The 22,629-nt window shown below is 42.2% G+C and overlaps 1 protein-coding gene across 1 annotated transcript in view; it reads right to left on the minus strand.

Moving 5' to 3' along the window:
* Positions 1-232: 232 nt before the first annotated feature.
* Positions 233-22,629, minus strand: part of REL (REL proto-oncogene, NF-kB subunit) — a 57,129-nt gene continuing 34,732 nt past the window's right edge. The window contains exons 6-11 of the mRNA XM_069768899.1: positions 7,540-7,680; positions 7,295-7,399; positions 6,750-6,968; positions 4,901-4,954; positions 4,251-4,334; positions 233-1,647 (exon numbers count right to left, since the gene is read on the minus strand). Coding sequence (XP_069625000.1) covers positions 968-1,647; positions 4,251-4,334; positions 4,901-4,954; positions 6,750-6,968; positions 7,295-7,399; positions 7,540-7,680 — 1,283 coding nt within the window. The 3' untranslated portion in view covers positions 233-967. The remainder of the gene's footprint in view (positions 1,648-4,250; positions 4,335-4,900; positions 4,955-6,749; positions 6,969-7,294; positions 7,400-7,539; positions 7,681-22,629) is intronic.

Consider the following 22,629-nt stretch of genomic DNA (forward strand, 5'->3'; position numbering starts at 1 on the left):
GTATGCTTTGCCCAACTGCGGGCAAAACCAAAAAGCATTAGTGCGCAGCCGCACTATGTCCCGGAACACAGCGAAATACTTCCGGGACATAGTACAGCTGCGCATGCGCACTAATGCTTTTCGGCTTTGCCCGCAGTTGGGCAAAGCATACTGCGCGTGCGCAAGGCAAGATTGCGTTGCGCACACGTGAACTACGGATGAAACAGACTCATATTCAAGATAATATTGCGGCCAGTGGGAAAGGAAGGGGTGGATGAAAGGAGAGAAAACACCACCCATCGGACCGGACAGAGAGCCCGCCAAATTCAGGTGACAGAGTCCCTTTAAAGTGATGAAAGGACATATATCCATGTAACTTCCTGCCCACTCATTAGCAGAAGCCTCTCTATAAGGTATCAGCTTCCTTTACTTTTGCCTTACTAGGCATATCCAAATTTCTTGTTCCACTACATTTTGGAGACCCACAAGTTACTTATGCCTGTATTGGTGGCTTTCAACAATCATTAGTGATGTCCATAATTGGAGAAATCAAATATCTTCATACAGAAATACCTCCCCCTAAAAATTAGAAGTTGTAGATTAACCAAATAAAATTCATTCCTAGAGAATATCAAGGGATAGATACCATTTTTCGGGTACTTTGCAGATAAGGCCTTAGAGAGTTGGTTATATAGAAAATAATGGAGGCCACATCTGGACAGTCCTATCGTACTTGTACTTTCTGCTTATTTTTTAAACAGGACACTTGACATATAGAATTAATATCCCCCACCATAAAAGCTGAAAGATTATGACCATGCCAATATTGAATCATTCAGCCTTATTCATCGGAGTATTAAGATTGAAGGAATCATTCACTGTCAAAACTGGATTTCACATGTCCAGAGGAATAATTACTAACCCAATGGTTCGTGAGGACTGTCGTCTAACTTCATTGGAAAAAAAAACGCACCAATTAGTAAATGTGCTACTGGTTTGATATAATATTGTCAAGGATAGTTTCCAAATCCGAATCAACACTCATAATATATTCATCCGATGCTTGTAATAGATCGGTGCATGATTGGCTTGACATGTTGCTGTCAGGTTGCGTAGGATGGAACTGAGAAATGTAGTAGCCGGCTTGAGCAATACTGGAGCAAGAAGAGTCATCTATTGGATTTAATATCATCTGACTGGAATTAGTGTCAAATGCATCTCGGTGATACGGTGATCCATAGGTGGTTACAGTAGACATCGTTGGGTAACTAGACTGTGGGATAGTAGACATACGAAACGTATTAGTCAGACCTTTATCAGAACCGTATGTGGACTTTTGCAAAGTGTGATCATTGTTTGCTTGTACCATAGGGATAAAATCCAAAGAGTTGGCAGGAGGCTCCGGAGCTTTCCTCATCTGATAGCTTTTCTGTTCAGATATATTTATTGATGATGTGGTGCCTAAAGCAAATCCGAAATTCTGGCTATTAGTTGGGTTGGACGTCATGCTTGGATTTTGCCAATGAAAACTTTGAGTGCTTGGTGCTGTGGACACATTTGCTGTTTGCTGCAATTTTTGAATTTCAAAAGGGAACAGTGACGGACTGGATCTTGGCATGATATCGATTCCATTTTTAGGTTGCCTGCATGTCTCATTCATAACTGTTTCTGTGAGGAGAAGAAGAAAAAACAAAGTTTTAAGCCATGTGTTTTTCTTATAAACATAGCACTGTCTGAGACAGTAGATTAAAGGGGTTGTCCAGGTTTGGCACAAAAGTCTGCAATCACTCATATGACCTCAGAGTGCACAGCCAGCGTCGGACTGGAGCACCTTGGATCCACCAGAGAAAATCATTCCTGGGGCCCACTATGTAGCTACATAGAAATAAATACAAGACCACCAATTGTGCGGTAAAACACGTTTATATCAGGGTATAATATAAGGTAGTACACGTCTTAATTATGTTGCAGGGGTTGGGGTAGCCCCCTCATAGGGTACAATGTATCCCCCTCACAGAATATAATGCAGCCCCCTATAGAATATAATGTAGCCCCCCATAGAATATAATGCAACCAGCCTCAGAGGGTATGACGCTGCCCCCTCTCATAGGGTATCATGCAGCTCACCCTCATAGGGCATCATACAGCTCCCCCCATAGGGTATCATGCAGCTCACCCTCCCCATAGAGTATCAGGCAGCTCACTCCCCCCATAGGGCATCATACAGCTCATTCCCCCCATAGGGTATCATGCACCTCACCCTCCCCATAGGGTATCATGCAGCTCACTCCCCCCATAGGGCATCATGCAACTCATTCCCCCATAGGGTATCATGCAGCTCACCCTCCCCATAGGGTATCAGGCAGTTCACTCCCCCCATAGGGCATCATGCAGCTCACTCCCCCCATAGGGCATCATGCAGCTCACTCCCCCATAGGGAATCATGCAGCTCACTCCCCCCGTAGGGTATCAGGCAGCTCACTTCCCCTATAGGGCATCATGCAGCTCACTCCCCCCATAGGTTAACATGCAGCTCACCCTTGCCCCATAGGGCATCATGCAGCTCACCCTTGCCCCATAGGGCATCATGCAGCTCACCTTTGCCCCATAGGGCATCATGCAGCTCACCCTTGCCCCATAGGGCATCATGCAGCTCACCCCCCTTGCCCCATAGGGCATCATGCAGCTCACCCCCCCTTGCCCCATAGGGCATCATGCAGCTCACCCCCCCTTGCCCCATAGGTCATCATGCAGCTCACCCCCCCCTTGCCCCATAGGGCATCATGAAGCTCACACCTCTTGCCCCATAGGGTATCATGCAGCTCACCCCCCTTGCCCCATAGGGCATCATGCAGATCACCCCCCCCTTGCCCCATAGGGCATCATGCAGCTCACCCCCCCTTGCCCCATAGGGCATCATGCAGCGCACCCCCCTTGCCCCATAGGGCATCATGCAGCTCACCCCCCCTTTGCCCCATAGGGCATCATGCAGCTCACCCCCCATACAACCAGGACTCAATAATAAAAAAAAGCACAATGCTCACCTCTCCTCCTCGCTCCCACGCTGACTCCAGCAGCGGCTCTGCTCCGATGTCAGGAACTTCGCTGCTGTCGGCCTCACAAACAGCAGGTATGCGATGAAGTGATGTCATTGCGCACCCACTGTGTGTCTGCGGCGAGGGGAATCATGGGAGAGGGAGCGTCATCTGACTCTCCCCATTAACGAGCGCTGGGGGGCGGCGTTGGCACCGGGACCCCTGGCTTACGGCCCCATAGCGGCCGTGTGAGCTGGGGGCCCCTGATGGAGCGGGGGGTCGCCCTGGTCTGCGGGCTCTGATAGCGGGCAGTGTTTAGCCGCAATTTGCGGCAAACACTGCCCGCTATTATAGTGAAATTAATTCACTCCTCTCCATGCCCATGGGGGCGTGGGGAATCATGAATATTCATTTCACTTTAGCAGTGGGGACAAGCTTAGGCTTTCTGTCACCCACTGCTGCTCCGCTGGTACCGGGGGCCCCATAGCAGCTGCGTGGTGTGCGCTATTAGCGACACCCCACTTGCTGGGGGCCTCTGGAGCAGCGGGAGCCCTAGGCAGCTGCTGGCACTGTATGCCAGCAGGTGTCAGGGCCTTGGCCCACCGGAAAATCCTCCGGTTCTCCAGTGGTCCAGTCTGACCCTGCGCACAGCACACGCTGTCAGGATTTTCCAGTGGCAGCACCTCGCACTCCATCTATACATGTGCAGCCTCACTCAATGCAAGCAGTTGAGCAATGCCACGGACGTCTGTTCGGATGTGGCTGGGAAGGAGTATGCATATTGCAAACTTGTGGTCACATGGATGCCCGTTCTCACCTCCGGCACCAGAGAATCCTGACAGCACATGCTGTGCACCCTGTTAGGATTTACACGTCTGCAGTCAGATCGGTGCAGACTTTCTTGCCAAACCTGGACAATCCTTTTAATAACACAAATAACGTGTACCTCCAGTGATGGCACTGCCTGCGTTCTTTTTACTAAGGTAACCATACATTTAGCTTTGCAGAAGAGGCTTCCAGTATTGTACAGCTGCCTAGGCATCCTTTTTCCAGGAAGTATACCTTTATGCTAATTTTAGCTTTTAGGATGGATCTATATGCACCACTGGTTATGGTTGTCCATAGTTACTAGATTTATAAAACATTTTACTATATAAAATCATGGATATGATTAATTGTTACCAATAAAAGAAAACAAACATCTACTGTAATGATATAAAATTCTCCATTCAATACCTCTCTTTATAGGTCGATCCATGGCATGAAATGGTGGCATGGTTGGCTTTATTGCTTTTTCCACTTGATGATTTTGAAGAGAAACTACAAGAGACAAAGGACTTGATATTAATACTGAGAGTAAGATTAGGAAAAGCTAAGACAACATATCTAGCTGAAGAATTACTATTGGTGACCATAATAATTTGATGAAGACATCAAAATTATCCACATCCATCCAATTATATTGATTTTTAAAGGGTACTGATATGTGTATGTGAGAAAAACGATTGGTAATGGTCATTGGGAGGCCAATGTTTGGTCTTGTCACACTTATTGAGTTATTGGTGGTCAATAGTTTGGTCTCCTTGTACTTTTATCTATTTAATTTTCTATAGTTTACATGGCACCAACACGTTCTCAAGTTCCTGTCCTAACTGGAGCCAACAGTTTAATTTCCTTATCTCAGACATCTACAAAGGCCAATCAAAGACACGGGAACGCAGGGAAACACACAAACTCCATGGAGATATATTCTTTGGTTGGATTTAATCCAGGATCTCAGCATTGCAAGGCAAAAGTACTAACCAGTGTGCCACATTTCAGGCTATAAAAGAATAATATTTTAATTTTTCAATAAAAATAATTTCGTGGCATTACTCAGTACTTACCAAAAAATTTCTGCAACATATCCTCATTTTTTTTCTTCTTCTTAGCATAATGGTCTAAACGGGATCAAAACAAAAATAATTATTAATACAACCTATATAGGTATTCCATATTTCCTGTTACATATATATATATACAGAAATATGTCGCAATACCAGTTACCAATGTACTTTCATTTTCTGCTCTATCTAAAATAATGTCCACTTAACCACTTTCATGACAGTGATGTACCGTGCTTCATTTTTGTCTGCCTCGAAACCCTCTGCCTCATACCATCCAACATATATAATCATATAAGAGCATTAAAAAACTTCTTATGACAAGCATCTGCTATGCCGAATATGAGCAGATCGATATATAGTTTTGTGAAAACTTATCAGTATAACTTGTAAATAGTTAATGTAAAGGTGATGCCGACTACTTGGACAACTCTTTTTCAATCTGAATGTTTGACCCCGTTAAAATAAAAACACCTATACTTATCTCCTGTGTCCGTTCCATTCCAGCAGTGTCGGTACTCGCAGTAAGAAATCTGAAGAGAAGTACGGCAACACTCACCGGTCCAGTGTGGTGCAACAATCTTTATTCAAGCCTTTAAAACGCCATCACATAAACGGCCCAGGACAGTGGAACAAGGGAGGAGGTGAGCAGGATGTGACGACGGCCGTTTCGCGCCTACGTCAGCGCTTCAACGGGACCCGTTGCACCACACTGGACCGGTGAGTGTTGCCGTACTTCTCTTCAGATTTCTTGTTGGATCATACCTGCTTTCCGTACGAGCACCTCTACTGGGATGTCAGGCTTATGCCTCGAGGCATTGTTGTCAGCACACTGATCTCACAGCAGCTGTGCGGTCAAACTTTCTTCTTTGTTTGTTTTCGGTACTCGCAGTCTCAGGGCTCACGTGAGGTCGTTATGTCATGTGAGCCCTGTGCCAAATCAGCGCTGGCTTCACTGTCCCCTCCTTCGGACGTATAAGTAATCAAAAGCTAGTGAGGGACCAGCCACAGCTCTCACTTCCTCTTGATTACTTATACATCCGAAGGAGGGGACAGTGAAGCCAGCGTTGATTGGGTGCAGGGCTCACATCACATTACCTGAGCTCTGGGAATACGAGTGCCGATACCGCTTGAATGGTGCCGCCACGGGAGGTGAGGATAGGTGTTTTTATTTTAAACATTCAGGTGGAGAAGGGGTTATCCTAGTAGTAGACAACCCCTTTAAATTCCTTAGGAGTCAAGAGGATGGTGCTATTCAAGGACTGACATCTTTTTATGTATGTGCGTGCAGACATAATGTAGCTGTTAGGTACTAGTTAGCACTGCCCACCGGACTACCAAGAATAGAGTAAGCTAATCTAGAAGTGATGGATAGTTAGGGCTGAATCTCTACTCCAAGAGCCAGCTCCTCTTTCAAAGGTGCATCAAGTTGGCAAAGTTTTAAGTATGTCACTTAAATCCTTGGCTAACATTTACAAAAAAGCCTTGCGTCTAGCATTTAATGACTTTCAAGTGAGCTGAGCTATGTTGCAAAACCAAACATAAAGCATAGACAAGATTAGTGCTGTTTTGGGAGAAAAAAAATCCCTTTTTTCTAATTGCCCCTATAGACTGGAACCTTATATGTGATCTCACTCAATGTATTTAGTTTAAACTTTGGTTTGTAATGTTTAACAATTTACGACACCATGGAAAATAATGGCACTCTACAATATGATCGTAATGATTAAAACTATCATAAATTAAAAGGAAAAAGCGGAATTTACCACACTGTTCCTGCTGGGAGATACACAAGAGCTGAAATGCCTGGAAAACATAGAAAATAAAGGATTTTTTTTCCCTAGCATATTACCTTCCTTCCTTTCACAAGGAATGTATCGGAAGTCCATAGGTTCACTGACTTCTTGGTCGGAGGGTCTTCTAAGCTGCATTTTCACTGTTGTGACTTCAGTAATATCAAAGGGAAATAGAGGGGTTCTAAACACTATAGCAACTTGCCGGTGCACATCTGCTTGTCCAAATTGTCCTTTATCTTCCCAAGTACTGGTGAAAAATCGAACCTCAATGTCATCTATGTATAGGGGTATAAAAAGAGCAAATGAGAACTAGAGCTAGTAGATGTATTGGGTTGATTTCAAGGGTTTTACTGGGCGGCCCTCTTCTGTTTTGTCTTTTCCCAGATTAGATTGATTGACAGTTCTCTCCCTATTTGCTTAAAGGGAATAAGGACCTCTCAATCAAGTCAAGAATATCCAGAGAAGCCAGAAGGAAGCAACACAGTGGAGACCGTTACCATGCTCAGAATTGTATTGTCCATTTCTCAGGCATAAAAAGACAGTGATATTTATGACACAAGCAGATAGATATGTAGCTAGATAGTAAAAGTGAAGACTGCACCTTTTTGAACTTTATCGCATAGCAAGAATATTTCCTCTCCTCCGGCTGCACTACCGCAGTTCTTATTTACTCGGCAGATCCGAAGTTCTGCAGTGTTAGGAGCACCTGGAATGATAAATTAGCTTCCATAAATTACAAGAAAGTAAAACAGGTAAAATGCTGAGGAGGTCGCCAAAATTGTACAGTAAATCTGATTTTTTTATTACAATTTGGCTACCATTTTGTGCATTTTCTAGAGAACTTACGGTTGTCATAAATTGGGTTGGACACAACTGGATGTAAAGCTCTGGTGTAATTGCCATGCTCATCAGCAAGAAAAACTTGAAAGCACAATCGTACAACATTTAGGTCGTAATCCTCGATTGTCAGCAGCTGATCATCTCGCACTGTGGAGGAGAAGAAATATCGTGTAATATCACATTAATGTTTTCCTTAACTTCAGATATTATACAAATTGGTGAAGTCTTTACTGGAGACTAGCGTTAAGCGAATATGTTCGGAATCGGTCGTCGAATCTGAATTTGCCATATTTGTGCCGTATTGGTAACCTATTCCTGCCGAATTTATGTTTGACGATTGATTCCGAACATATTTGGTCATTTCTACTCCCATTGACTCCAATGACGTTTGGCAAATATTTGCAAATACAATATTCGCCGCCGATCGTTATCCGAACCGAATTTTGAAATATTTGCTTAACTGTACTGGAGACCTATCAGAAGAGATATATAATATCTAAAAGGCTCCATTACTGTATCTTGCAAAAGAAAAATCATTGTTTATTGCTTTTTTATGGCCCCTTAGGCTAGGTTCACAGAATTTTTGGGAGAAAAATACCTATTGTAGTTACGCCCCTGGTGAAAGGGATGCAAACTGCTAATATTTACCACAGGCACTGGCTTAATTTAGAACAAAAGTCTAATATAGAAACTGGCCTTGTTGCCTATGACATCCAATCACTGGCAAATTTTATTTAACAGGATTCTCTTGGAAAAATACAAAAATGCTGCCCTATAATTGGGTTCTATGGGCAATAAAGCCAGGGTTCCTTGATAGGCCGGTTTCACACATCCGACTTTCAGGGTTCAAGGTCAGAAGACCCACGCCTGACCGGGACTTTGTTGTCAATACTCGGACCATGAATGTCAGAAATGTGAAACCAGCCTTAAATAGTTTTAGTACTTGAGACATTGCATCTTTTTTCATTTTCACTGTGTATCCACATTTCATTCACTATTCACCAATAATACCAAGTTTAGAACTACACAAAAAAAAGTCAATGGAAAAAAACAACTAGTGATCAATACTGAGTCATTTATGGCAATAACAGGACTTTCTGAAAATTGTGTGAATAGCATAGGTGGCATTTCTCAAAGGTAAAATAAAGGAAAACACCTTTCCATTGAGGTTTTATCATAATGTTGGGTCCTCCCACATGGTATCAGATTTGGAGATGCTTTGCTACCCTGGGATGGGCTCTGAAACTCAAAATGTGTTCAGTCACAAGCTGAAGTTATTTTATCAACTTCACGAGAACTGTTGACACGTTCCATTGTTTCCACTGGTCCATGTCGCTTCTCTGTATTTATCAGATATGTACATAGAAAACTACATAGAAATCTCACCATATACAACATTTGAAAAATTGGAGCCATGAGAACGGTCTTTAAAGTAAATAAAGTTACTCAGTTATTTAGATATCAAGTAAAATAGTATTGAAAATACAAAATAGACACACATGAGGTTCAAATGGGTATCTAAAGAATGAAGGACACAGGTAAAAAAGTCCAAAAGACCACACTAGGAAAAAACATAACGTCTGATCGGAGGAATCAAGTTCTTTAGACAAATAGACCATAAAATTTCATGTGTATACACCTTTAAGAGCATCTAGTAAGTTGGCTAGTTAAATTTTGATCCTCACCCATGTAGGTCGCAGTGTGTCAGCGGACTGCCAGCCCCTACGTGTGTTTCGTGTAGGCGTCTGAGTGGAGGACAGAGGAGCTTCTTAAAGAAGAAGTTACAGGTCTGTGAGAGCCAGAAATCTTGCATGATTTTAGGTGACCAAATACTTATTTTCCACCATAATTTGCAAAATAAATCTTGCCAAATCAGACATAATGATTTTCTGGATTTGTTTTCTCATTTTGACTCCCATAGTTGTGGTCCACCTATTATGTCAATTCCAGGTCTCTCTCATTTTTAAGTGGGAGAACTTGCACAATTGGTGGCTGACTAAATACTTTTTTCCCCACTGTGGGCTCCTATAAACAGGTTGATGGAGTGCTGGTTAAGATAACTTAAAGGGGTATTCCCATCTCCAAGATCCTATCCCTATACAGTATGTAGTAGTTGTAATAATAATAATATTAGCAAATATCTCCAATTAGAAATGTAGTATAGTTTTTCTGATTCACTATGTCTCTTTTCTCATGTGCAGGCATTGCAGGACCTTAGGTATCCATGGTTACGACCACTGATATAGTGACCGCTAGTTGCTAGTGGCCGTAACCAAGGGATACCTAAGGTCCTGCAGTGCCTGCACATGAGGAAAGAAACATAGCTAATCAGAAAAACTATACTACATTTCTAAATGGAGGTATTTGCTAATATTATTATTATTACACCTACTATCTATTGGGATGGGATTTAGCGATGGGAATACACCTTTAAAGTGGTGGATTTAGTTTATAGTGGATAGGTGGTAACAGGGGCAGCACGGTGGCTCAGTGGATAGCACAGCAGCCTTGCACCTCTGGGGTCCTGGGTTCAAATCCCACCAAGGACGACATCTGCAAGGAGTTTGTATGTTCTCTCCATGTTTGCGTGGATTTCCTCGGGGTTCTCCGGTTTCCTCCCACATTCCAAAGACATACTGATAGGGATTCTAGATTGTGAGACCCATCGGGGACAGCGATGATAATGTGGGCAAACTGTAAAGCGCTGCGGAATATGTTATATATAACATATACAGTGGGGCAAAAAAGTATTTAGTCAGTCAGCAATAGTGCAAGTTCCACCACTTAAAAAGATGAGAGGCGTCTGTAATTTACATCATAGGTAGACCTCAACTATGGGAGACAAACTGAGAAAAAAAAATCCAGAAAATCACATTGTCTGTTTTTTTAACATTTTATTTGCATATTATGGTGGAAAATAAGTATTTGGTCAGAAACAAAATTTCATCTCAATACTTTGTAATATATCCTTTGTTGGCAATGACAGAGGTCAAACGTTTTCTGTAAGTCTTCACAAGGTTGCCACACACTGTTGTTGGTATGTTGGCCCATTCCTCCATGCAGATCTCCTCTAGAGCAGTGATGTTTTTGGCTTTTCACTTGGCAACACGGACTTTCAACTCCCTCCAAAGGTTTTCTATAGGGTTGAGATCTGGAGACTGGCTAGGCCACTCCAGGACCTTGAAATGCTTCTTACGAAGCCACTCCTTCGTTGCCCTGGCGGTGTGCTTTGGATCATTGTCATGTTGAAAGACCCAGCCACGTTTCATCTTCAATGCCCTTGCTGATGGAAGGAGGTTTGCACTCAAAATCTCACGATACATGGCCCCATTCATTCTTTCATGTACCCGGATCAGTCGTCCTGGCCCCTTTGCAGAGAAACAGCCCCAAAGCATGATGTTTCCACCACCACGCTTTACAGTAGGTATGGTGTTTGATGGATGCAACTCAGTATTCTTTTTCCTCCAAACACGACAAGTTGTGTTTCTACCAAACAGTTCCAGTTTGGTTTCATCAGACCATAGGACATTCTCCCAAAACTCCTCTGGATCATCCAAATGCTCTCTAGCAAACTTCAGACGGGCCCGGACATGTACTGGCTTAAGCAGTGGGACACGTCTGGCACTGCAGGATCTGAGTCCATGGTGGCGTAGTGTATTACTTATGGTAGGCCTTGTTACATTGGTCCCAGCTCTCTGCAGTTCATTCACTAGGTCCCCCCGCGTGGTTCTGGGATTTTTGCTCACCGTTCTTGTGATCATTCTGACCCCACTGGGTGGGATTTTGCGTGGAGCCCCAGATCGAGGGAGATTATCAGTGGTCTTGTATGTCTTCCATTTTCTAATTATTGCTCCCACTGTTGATTTCTTCACTCCAAGCTGGTTGGCTATTGCAGATTCAGTCTTCCCAGCCTGGTGCAGGGCTACAATTTTGTTTCTGGTGTCCTTTGACAGCTCTTTGGTCTTCACCATAGTGGAGTTTGGAGTCAGACTGTTTGAGGGTGTGCACAGGTGTCTTTTTATACTGATAACAAGTTTAATCAGGTGCCATTACTACAGGTAATGAGTGGAGGAAAGAGGAGACTCTTAAAGAAGAAGTTACAGGTCTGTGAGAGCCAGAAATCTTGATTGTTTGTTTCTGACCAAATACTTATTTTCCACCATAATATGCAAATCAATTGTTAAAAAAACAGACAATGTGATTTTCTGGATTTTTTTTCTCAGTTTGTCTCCCATAGTTGAGGTCTACCTATGATGTAAATTACAGACGCCTCTCATCTTTTTAAGTGGTGGAACTTGCACTATTGCTGACTGACTAAATACTTTTTTGCCCCACTGTATATAAAAAATATTATTATTAGCAGGTTTCCCTTAAACTCTACTAGCTGGTATCTATGCAGGTATAATCTTAGTATGCTGACAGGTTTATCAGTAGTGCCCATATGTTGAAAGGTGGGCCAGCCCGTGAAATGGTTGTTCACCTGTTCAATATTGGGCAATATTATAAAGTGCTTGTAAAAACGAGCAACTCTTCAATTTACTTGTTATGAAAAATTCTAACTTTTCTCAACCATAGAGTGACTTTTAATGTGATTGTTTCCTCCTTTTTGCTCAGGTTACATGCTCTCTTTAGCAAAACACTGCACAGAAGTGGACTAGATGACTATGGTGCATTGTTAGCTCCTGATCTGCCCAGCTTCAGTGCTTCTCCGGGAGCGCACAGGTCAGTGGCCAAACTGTCAATCAAGCGGGAGCGCTGGGAGGCGGGCAGCAGTGGGCTCCTGAGGAACGAAGAGGAGACAACCCATGTCAGACTACTCTGTCACAAATGTCTTGGAAATCGGAGTAGCTCAGTTTTTTTATTTTTTTATGTCTAAATTAGCAATGTAACTAATGTGGCTGAAAGTTAGTGTCACCAACGTGTGAAATGTGTGGGCATTGGAGGATGATTCAGCCCACAAAATATTCCTCTATCACAATTGTCAGCCCTTTTGAGGTTAATATTAGTATTTAAAATCATATAGTATTAAACATTGGCATGGTGAAATTCTATAGTTAAATAGCTTCCCAGACATAAATGAATGTAGGTGGAGGAAGGAGATGCCCACGGGTGTGACAAGGTGCTGAGGTAAGCCTACCCAGGATGCCACTTTTAGATATTAAAGGTCAATAAATGTCCCATGCAGAATTTATGGGGGAGATGTATAAAACTAGTGCGGGTGAAAGCGCAACCAGGCCCATTCCAGGCTTTATCCTGTCCTAGGCCCCAGGCACACTACGCTGTTATGTCGCCTCTCTACCTCTCTACCTCTTGCCCCTTTGAGGATGTCTAAAACTGCAGTCAATGAAGTGAGCTACAATCTTTTAATCTGACATAAAAAAACTATAAAATTAGAAACGCACACTATGTCCCCATATAATATTATACTAGGAGCATGAGGCCAATGTACAAGAAAAGTACATGACCTCATCGTGGTGTCAGAGAGTTTATTGAATGTGGCTGCTCCTCTCCAGTCCTCCTATTTAGGACGTCCTTCAATAGTTTGACAATTTCTTTGCGGGATGATATTTATACCTGTCATTTATATTTATTTATACCTGTATTTATACCTGTCATTCTGTTTATGATGATTGGGGCTGGGGCTATACACTCGTTTTTATACCCTTCCTTTCACCCACCCCACTGGCATGGCCTCTGGTATACAGTCTTTTTATTCATTCAATTCCTTAAGTATTGTGATATGATTGATCAGAAAATATTAAGGACACTAAAGGCGCATTTCCATGAAGTAGGGACAGAGACCCTGATTTCAGTGATGTGTCACTTAGTTTACTGAGTGTGGCAGATATGGTGTAATCACAGTTTTCTCTGTTGCAGATTTAGCAGAGCTGAGATGTTGAACTATGTATAATCCCCGTTCACACTACTGATTGCCACTATGCAACGTACACAGAAAGCTGCTAGAGAGCTGCTAATCATTGCTGGGGGACGGGGTTGGACCAGGAGGCACAAGGCCAGTTGTCATTTAATGATAATCTCCAGCTGATTAATCACTAATTGTATTGAAACAGTTAGGGTACCGTTACACTATACAATTTACCAACGATCACGACCAGCGATACGACCTGGCCGTGATCGTTGGTAAGTCGTTGTGTGGTCGCTGGGGAGCTGTCACACAGACAGCTCTCCAGCGACCAACTATGCCGAAGTCCCCGGGTAACCAGGGTAAACATCGGGTTACTAAGTGCAGGGCCGCGCTTAGTAACCCGATGTTTACCCTGGTTACTAGCGTAAAAAAAAAAAAAACACTACATACTTACATTCCGGTGTCTGTCCCTTGCCGTCTGCTTCCCGCACTGACTGACTGCCGGCCGTAAAGTGAAAGCACAGCACAGCGCGCTGTGCTCTGCTTTCACTTTACGGCCAGCAGTCAGTCAGTGCGGGAAGCAGACGGCAAGGGACCTGACGGACACCGGAATGTAAGTATGTACTGTTTTTTTTTTTTACATTTACGATGGTAACCAGGGTAAACATCAGGTTACTAAGCGCGGCCCTGCACTTAGTAACCCGATGTTTACCCTGGTTACAAGCGAACGCATAGCTGGATCGGTGTCACACACACGCAGATCCAGCGATGACAGCGGGAGATCCAGCGACGAAAGAAAGTTCCAAACGATCTGCTACGACGTACGATTCTCAGCGGGGTCCCTGATCGCAGTAGCGTGTCAGACACAGCGAGATCGTATGGATATCGCTGGAACGTCACGGATCGTACCGTCGTAGCGACAAAAGTGCCACTGTGAGACGGTACCCTAAAACACAGCCCATTAAGTGACACATCCCTATTATCAGGCTTTCTTCCAGTACATCATGGTGCTCTCAGATCACATAGCAAAATCCTAGCGACATCTTCCCTTTATTGCCCTATTTAGCCCTTGTTCCCGATCATCAGCTTGTCGAAATGGGCCATTATACAGGACTTGGGCTATCAACTTTAGAAGCACTATTTTATGGTTTAAAATTTTTCTTTAAAATGTTATTTACTTACTGATTTTTTTCACACCCCAATATAAATTACCAAGATTTCAAAGTCATCTGATTTCCATCCTGAAAACTTGTGTGTTTTGACACCAGTATTGAATGTGACTTTCCTGTCTGTTTCAGGTTTGTTTATCCATATTAGGTCCATTTTTTATCATTATTATATGCTAAGTATTAGGTTTGGACATAGTGTCCAATTAGGCCATTAGAGAGGAACAGTCACTCATGGGGGGATGGTGGGCTTGGCCTACAGTCCAAGTCAGGTCTCTGGGAGGACGAGTTAAACTCTACTTCTACAAAACATGTAATTACCGTCTTTTCCAATTAGTTGTCAGGGCAGATACATAACACAGAAGGGGACTGGCTTATCCATTGAAAAAAAAACAAAAACAGCCAGCCCCTTTCACACACAGCAATGATGATGTACCAAACACTTTCTTGTGTCAAGCACGAGTTGTAAGTAGCGCTGCTAGGACCCCCATTAATAGCTGACGATGCGAACACCTTTGGAAATACAAATATTGTATTTGTGCAAGAAAAACAGCTAAAAATAATTGCAGTTCTTTGACCCATTCTTCTACTCCTACCATATGTAGTCTGCTTTAACGGAACAATGGGAAAAACTACTACAATGTATCTTAGATGTTCTTTATATCCTACCTATCCCCACACCGTGCATAATCCAGAGTATATGTTTGTCCAGGGTATTCCTGTAAGCAATAGGTGAGACTGAAATGGTGCATGCACACAATAAAAGGATGGTCCACATGCTTTTTGCCTTGTAATGCTTGTCATGTAACCAAAGGAATACCAAATCTAATGCTACAATGAGCCAAGATGTCTCAATGATTGAGTCAGCAGTGCTAACATTGACACCGATCAGAAAATACAAGCGGTAGATAGAAGTGTAATCATTTAACCTTCGAACTCTTAATCGCTGCACATTACACTTCTTCTTTTGAGAAATCTGTATTAACTATTTGTCTATAGCAAAGTTCCTATAGTCATCAGTAAATCAATCTCGCTTCCTCTTCTTCTGAATATATCACAGTCTATTGCTATAAAAGTTTCCACATACATTAGACTGAAGTTGATGCAAATAGTTGATGCAAATGGACGGTTATAACCATAACAAACAATGTGGGAGAGTTAACAACAAATTCTAGTTTTGGCCATACAATGCCACATCATCATCATCCAAAAATATAGTTGTAGATTTTTAAATCATCTGAGCGTTGGTAGTGCACAATTCATCTTTTATTCTTTCTTGTTCAAGGATATTTCAGAATGCTCCATTATCCTTTGCCCAGTGTCCTTCACTCTGGGGCCAGTCTAAATGACCCTAATGGCTAGTAAGGACTAAATTATGAATGTTTGCATCTGTGAATCTTCCACTTACCAACCAATTTTTGATCCAATGCTTTAGCCTACTTTTACCTAATCTGTATTCCCACCATTTACATATAGGCCACAACACACATAGGTAATGGACTGAACACACAGTGATTTTCTAACAAAAATATCTCTACATATAGTGAAGGAAATAAGTATTTGATCCCTTGCTGATTTTGTAAGTTTGCCCACTGACAAAGACATGAACAGTTTATAATTATAAGGGTAGGTTAATTTTAACATTAACAAATAAAATCCATAAAATCACATTGTATAAATTATATAAATTTATTTGCATTTTGCAGTGAGAAATAAGTATTTAATACCTCTGTCAAACAAGACTTAAAGGGAACCTGTCAACTGAATTTGGCGGGACCGGTTTTTGGTCATATGGGCGGAGTTTTCGGGTGTTTGATTCAATCTTGCCTTGCGCAGGCGTGTACTACGGAGGACAGAGAACGAACTTCAATCCAATATTAATATCTATGTAAGACAGCCTTATTTAATGCAGGTAATGAATTGATTAGGGGCGTCTAACTGGTCTGTAGGAGCCAAAACTCTTAATGGATGGTAGGGGATCAAATACTTATTTCTCACTGCAAAATGCAAATAAATTTATAGAACTTATACAATGTGATTTTCTGAATTTTATTTTTGATATTCTATCTCTCAATGTTAAAATTAGCCTACTCTTAAAATTATAGACTATTCGTGGCTTTATCAGTGGGCAAACTTACAAAATCAGCAAGGGATCAAAGAATTATTTCCTTCACTTTATAATATTACAAAAGCGCAATGACTTGAATGACATTTCTATTCAACAGCTGCTGCTTTTCTTTGTACACGTGTGTGCCTTGATATCCGTTGTAAGCCTTTATCACACCTTCCAGAACAAATCTGACTTTTTATTAACTTCAATTCTCATTGTATATGTGTAAAAGGTTAAAAAGAATCTGTCAGCAGTTTTTTTTTTCTTTTTAATTTGAGAGCAGCATAATATGGGGCAAGAAAGCCCGATTCCAGGGATGTGTCACTTATTAAGCTGTGTGTGCTAGTTTTTATACAATCAGTGTTATATCAGCAGGAGATTATCACTACCTGACTAGGTCTCACATGCAGGCTAGTCAGGCTAATCTGTGTAACCCCGCCCTCACCAATGTTTGGTTGCTTGCTGACAATGTGTAGTGGTGGAGGCGGGGTTATACACAGCACAGTATTCTGACCACTGCTGTGTTTACAACCGAGAAAACTGGTATTTTATCAAAACTCCACCAAGTAGCCAAGTAAGTGACACATAGCTGCAATCAGTCCCTCTGCCCATACCTCATGCTGCTCTCAGATTACATAGCAAAAACCTGCTGACAGATTCCCTTAAAGGAGAATAATGTACCTCTTAATCATTAATTTTGTGTTTTTCATTCAGTCCCATCACCTCCTAGCTTTGCAGTCTTCCTTTACAAACATTTGTGACAGAATTGTTCTAAAGAGCTCACCCAATTCGAGCATAGTCCTGTAATAAAATGTCACCATTGTAACAAATCAGTTGGTGGAATCTCTTGCCTATTAAATATTTTGTCATCACCTATTCTTGGTATTATTGAAAAGTGGAAGCATTTAGGATACAAAGCAACTCGGTCACAAAGTGGGGACCACGTAAAGTTACATAGCGGGATCAATGGGTCCTGAGACGCATAAGCCTAAAACACTCTGCTGACGTCAGAACTGCAGCCCTCCAAACCTCCCCTGACCCGGACATCTGCACAAAGATAGAGCATCATGAGATGGGGTTTCTTGGCCAGGCAGCAACACGAAAGCCTTACATCACCCAGCACAATGCCAAGTATTGGATACGGTGATGTAGAACACTGGACTCCGGAGCAGTGGAAAAGTGTTGTATGACATGACAGATCAGACCTCTCTATCAGGCATCCTCAGATTGGTGAATGCTAGAAGAACGTCACCGGCCTGACCACACTGCGCCAGATCTAAAGTTTGGTGGAGGAGGGATAATGCTGTGGGTTATTTTGCAGAGGTTGGCCTCTTTAGTTCCAGTATAAGGACATCTTCAATGCTTTTGCCTATACAGTGTATACTGTATATATTATGCTTTCCTTATACAGAAAGATAGCTGGGTTGAATCTGAATATTTGGATCTTGCAAGAGGTGTAAAGCTGACAGATGCCCATGTGAATGGCAATGGTGTCAACTGCACAAATTGTCAATTAGTAACCCCTACATAGAAAAAGTTGCACAACTAGGATCAAAGTAGAAAACAATTTATTATTAGTAAACATAATCACATAAAATCATAACATAACATTACTTTGGGATTCTACGATGGTTACAACTACAAAGGAGCCACAGGTCAAAGGTAAGCACCATACAATCTCATAATTCCTATACCCTAAAATAACCATAGAACACGTGCATAGTAGATCCCATATATATTAGGACACAATCTCGCTATACTGGTAAATAGTATCCAGCAAAACGCATCATAAAGGTTAAAGGGGGAAACAACAATATTTATTGCAGCATATTTACCTCGGACCCGCGGCGCCACCACCCCAACGCGCGTTTCGGCGTGCGTGCCTTCTTCCGGGGAAGTGGCGTCGTCAGGTCCCTTGGCAGTTTAAATACTAAAGCCGCCCAATCAGATCATAGCAACAAGATAACAACTAATGTTGCCCATATAGCGGCGCTATATAGTGTTTTGCTCCTCTCGTCAATGTTTTTGTGTGTTAGGATAAACCCTGCTTGGGAACCAATCAAAGCCCCCTCTTCATGTGAATGCATCTGCCCTTGGACCTGACTGCTACAACAAATGATACATTTTTCATATAGTATCTATGTTTGCTTTTCATACTTGCTTCTGGTCCATCATGTGAGCCAAAAAAGGCTAAATACAGGGTAATATCAATAACATTCACTGGCAATGGTCTTATATCAATGTGATGTTTCTCTAAGCTGACTGTACAACAAGCAGATAACATGAAGTTTTTTCCCCTCAGTTGTATGAGAACAATGTGTTGTATTGCCCCATCCTCTATCGTGTGAAGGGAATTATAATCTATAACTTTGTAACAGGAAGTATAATTTTGGATTTTGTTCAATGACAGGTGCTTTACTGTGGTTAGACCACATTGCTCCAATCTGTCAGTCTATTCTTTTTGAGTAGAATTGGTGGGGTGTCTGGTCCCTTCAGTTTGTGTCTGGGTTTAGGTGCCATAATGTGTGGGCTTTACTCTGTAGGTGGGCAAAACACTGTAATGTTACTGTATCCTTTTGGTGCTGTTGCCTAGACATTAAGCTCTATTGAAGTTATCATGCTGCGCCCCTGCATTGCTTACCTCTACCCATAGATGCTGCTAAAGTTGAAAGCAATGATGGAGGAGAGAGCGTCAGCTGATGCTCCCTCTACCATCATTCCCCGTCTGCATCTGATGCAGCTGGTGTGATGACATCACTTAATCGCATGCCACACTGTGCCGGGTAGTGCAGCTGCTGAGAAGATGCGCTGCAGAGACCAGAGCAGCGAGGGAACGAGGAGAGGCGAGTATGCATTTAGTTTAGCAGTGAGTACGTATTAGCCATAATACTGGAGTACTATGGGGTGTGCGTTATACTATATTCGGCAGCATTAATCTGCATGTACTCTATGTGGCTGCATTATACTCTATCGAGGACTAGAGGGAGTGCAATACATTATATGTTTTATATGGGAACTGAGTTATACTCTATCGAGGACTATGGGGAGTGCATTCTACTATGGGGGTGCATTATACAATATGGAAGACTATGAGATGCATTATGCTATATGGAGTATATGGAATAGCATATGCTATTGTCTTTTTTCGGCCTTACTAACTATGTTACTATGGACGTAGATCTGGGTATTTATTATGATGGAATATAGGCTGAACTGGATGGACAAATGTCTTTTTTCGGCCTTACTAACTATGTTACTATGTTACTATGTTACTATGGGGGTGCATTATACAATATGGAAGACTATGAGATGCATTATGCTATATGGAGTACTATGAGATGCATTTCACTATATTAAGGACTATGGGAAGTATATTATACTATATTGATGACTATGGGGCGTGTAATATACTATACGTAGGACCATGGGGAGTGTATTATACTATATGGTGGACTATAGGGAGTGTATTATACTATATGGAGGACTATGAGGTGTGCATTATACTGTATGGAGGACTATTGGGTGTGTATTATACTATATGGAAGACTATGGGGAGTGTATTATACTTTATGGAGGACTATTGGGTGTATATTATACTATATGGAGGACTACAGGATGTGCATTATACTGTATGGAGGACTATGGGGAGTGTATTATACTATATGGAGGACTATGGGGTGTGCATTATACTATATGGAGGACTATGAGGTGTGCATTATACTGTATGGAGGACTATGGGGTGTGTATTATACTATATGGTGGACTACGGGATGTGCATTATACTATATGGAGGACTATAAGGTGCATTATACTATCTGAAGAACTATGAGGTGCATTATACTATCTGAAGAACTATGGGGTGCATTATATTAAATGAGGAAAATGCTGCCTATTCATCGAGTAATTCGAGTGTTTATGCTGGAAAAAAAAATATTGTTCTCAGCAGCACATTGCCGGTTAAAACTGCAGATGTGCTGCTAATAACATGATACTGTATGGGGACAGATTGATCTACTAGTGATTGTTCTGTCCCCATCATTCTTCCTGAGCCAGTGTAAAGAGGCCGGGTAACAAGCGTCAAACGACTTCAATATCATCGATCACGCTTGTTTAACGGCCTCAACTCAGTGCATGTAACTACAACCGAAATGGTTCTGTGTGATGGTGCAATATGTTTGCATTTGGGGCCCCGCTTTAAACTTTTGCTCAGGGCCCCATTTTATCTAAAACCGGCACCGGCCTCTACATGTAGCCACTGCTCTGGAGATCCTAGCAGCGCATGCGTAGTGTGCTCAGCTGCCCAGCTACAATAAGTCACAGCTATTATGGCCGCTTTGGATTATGCTCAGCCAATCAAGGGCACCGATAATTGGAGCAATCAGATTACAGATGCATTGGCCTATTATTCACTAAGCGGTTTATTTTGATTTTTTGTATATATTACCTCATGTGGTTTTTTGGACTGTTTTCTACTCCTGTCACCCGGTTGTGTCATGCCATTCTGGATTAACCCCTCCATTCCCACTTCTATTTAAGCTCGGACTGTTTGACCATTCATTTGCCCATTCACTCTGACATGCTATAGGCCTCCACTTACTTTAGATAAACGTGGACCAAACCCGCAGATTAACTGACTATCTAATGTGTATAGACGCCTCTTGACTGACTCCCGACAGTTGGAAGCATCGAGTGGCTGGATTGCGTGGTTGGAATTTAATCGCCTGAACCTTGGAGAGATAAGTTGCTGCCAGACGATTCTCTCTCGTAGAGGACATGTGAACCCTGGGCCAAGATGAGTTCTTCTGTATATGATGGAGTCGGTAAAGATGGCTATCAGTGGACTGATCAATCATCCAACAGTTATCTAATGTGTATGGCCAAGTTGCTCTGATTCTGTCCTTGTCAAGTGTATCTCCGGTTTTAACCCAGGTTTGTCTGGTTTTCTTTCCCCTTGTTCTTGGTCAACATCTACTCTGTGGATGCAACATAGGGGCCCCTGCTAAACTGAGTGTCCAGTCTAAAGTCTCAGTGTGGATACCTTTGGTGATTTAACGTTTTCATTACAGCTGGTGGTTTGTCTTTAGGTGGGCAGGGTGGATTTTTTTGTGTTTTGTATCTTGTGTTTATATGCGCAGATCATTTTTTCTCTATTTCATAGCATTGCAAATTATCTGCTGTCCATTGTTTCTGTAGATTTAGCTGTAGTTTATTACTGATGTGAATGGTGATGATCTCTGTACAGCGCTGCAAAATTTGTGAAGCACCAGGAAATAAAAGCAAGTATTTCTTGAAACTTAAAACCTGCTACTAATACTTACAATATTCCCAGCAACTTATTTAACTCATTATAATCTCTGCAAAAACAGAATAGTAAGAACTCTGCACAGACTGTATATCCCTGCGGTCTCAAGGCTATGATTACTGCGGCACTCCCACATTCCAAATTCCCTCAGCAACTAAAGTGCATTGTCTTGTTGCTACAAAACAACTTCTCAATGAATAATTGTGATTTTATTGGCAAGGAAGCTAAATAGCAACATATCCAACTTATGTGGGGGAGGGCGGGGGTGGACATATGAATGGTGCAACCAGGTCCTAAGAGGTAAGTGGGACCCATTTCTACCTCCAAAGCAGGTGGATCATGCATTATGATGAGCTATTGGACTGGAAAGGGGCCATATATTGTTCTTGCATAGTGGCCCTCTTCTGTCTGTGTCCGCCACTGGTGGAGCGAAAATAAAAGATACAAGCAGGCCAACTGCAGCAGATGACCTTCTTCCTTTCCTGTTCCCTACTACACTGTGGTCACAAATTAGAATATGACGGCCCCCGCCATGGTGGCTCTAATCTGTCACTTGAGTTGCCAGTCTTATGAACTAACAACAATGACAGCTCTGTATGCAACTGTAGCAATCACATAAGCATTAGCGATGAGCGAGTGTGCTCGTTACTCG

The sequence above is a fragment of the Ranitomeya imitator genome, chromosome 5 (genome assembly GCF_032444005.1).
Source record: "Ranitomeya imitator isolate aRanImi1 chromosome 5, aRanImi1.pri, whole genome shotgun sequence".
Taxonomy (NCBI): Eukaryota; Metazoa; Chordata; class Amphibia; order Anura; family Dendrobatidae; genus Ranitomeya; species Ranitomeya imitator.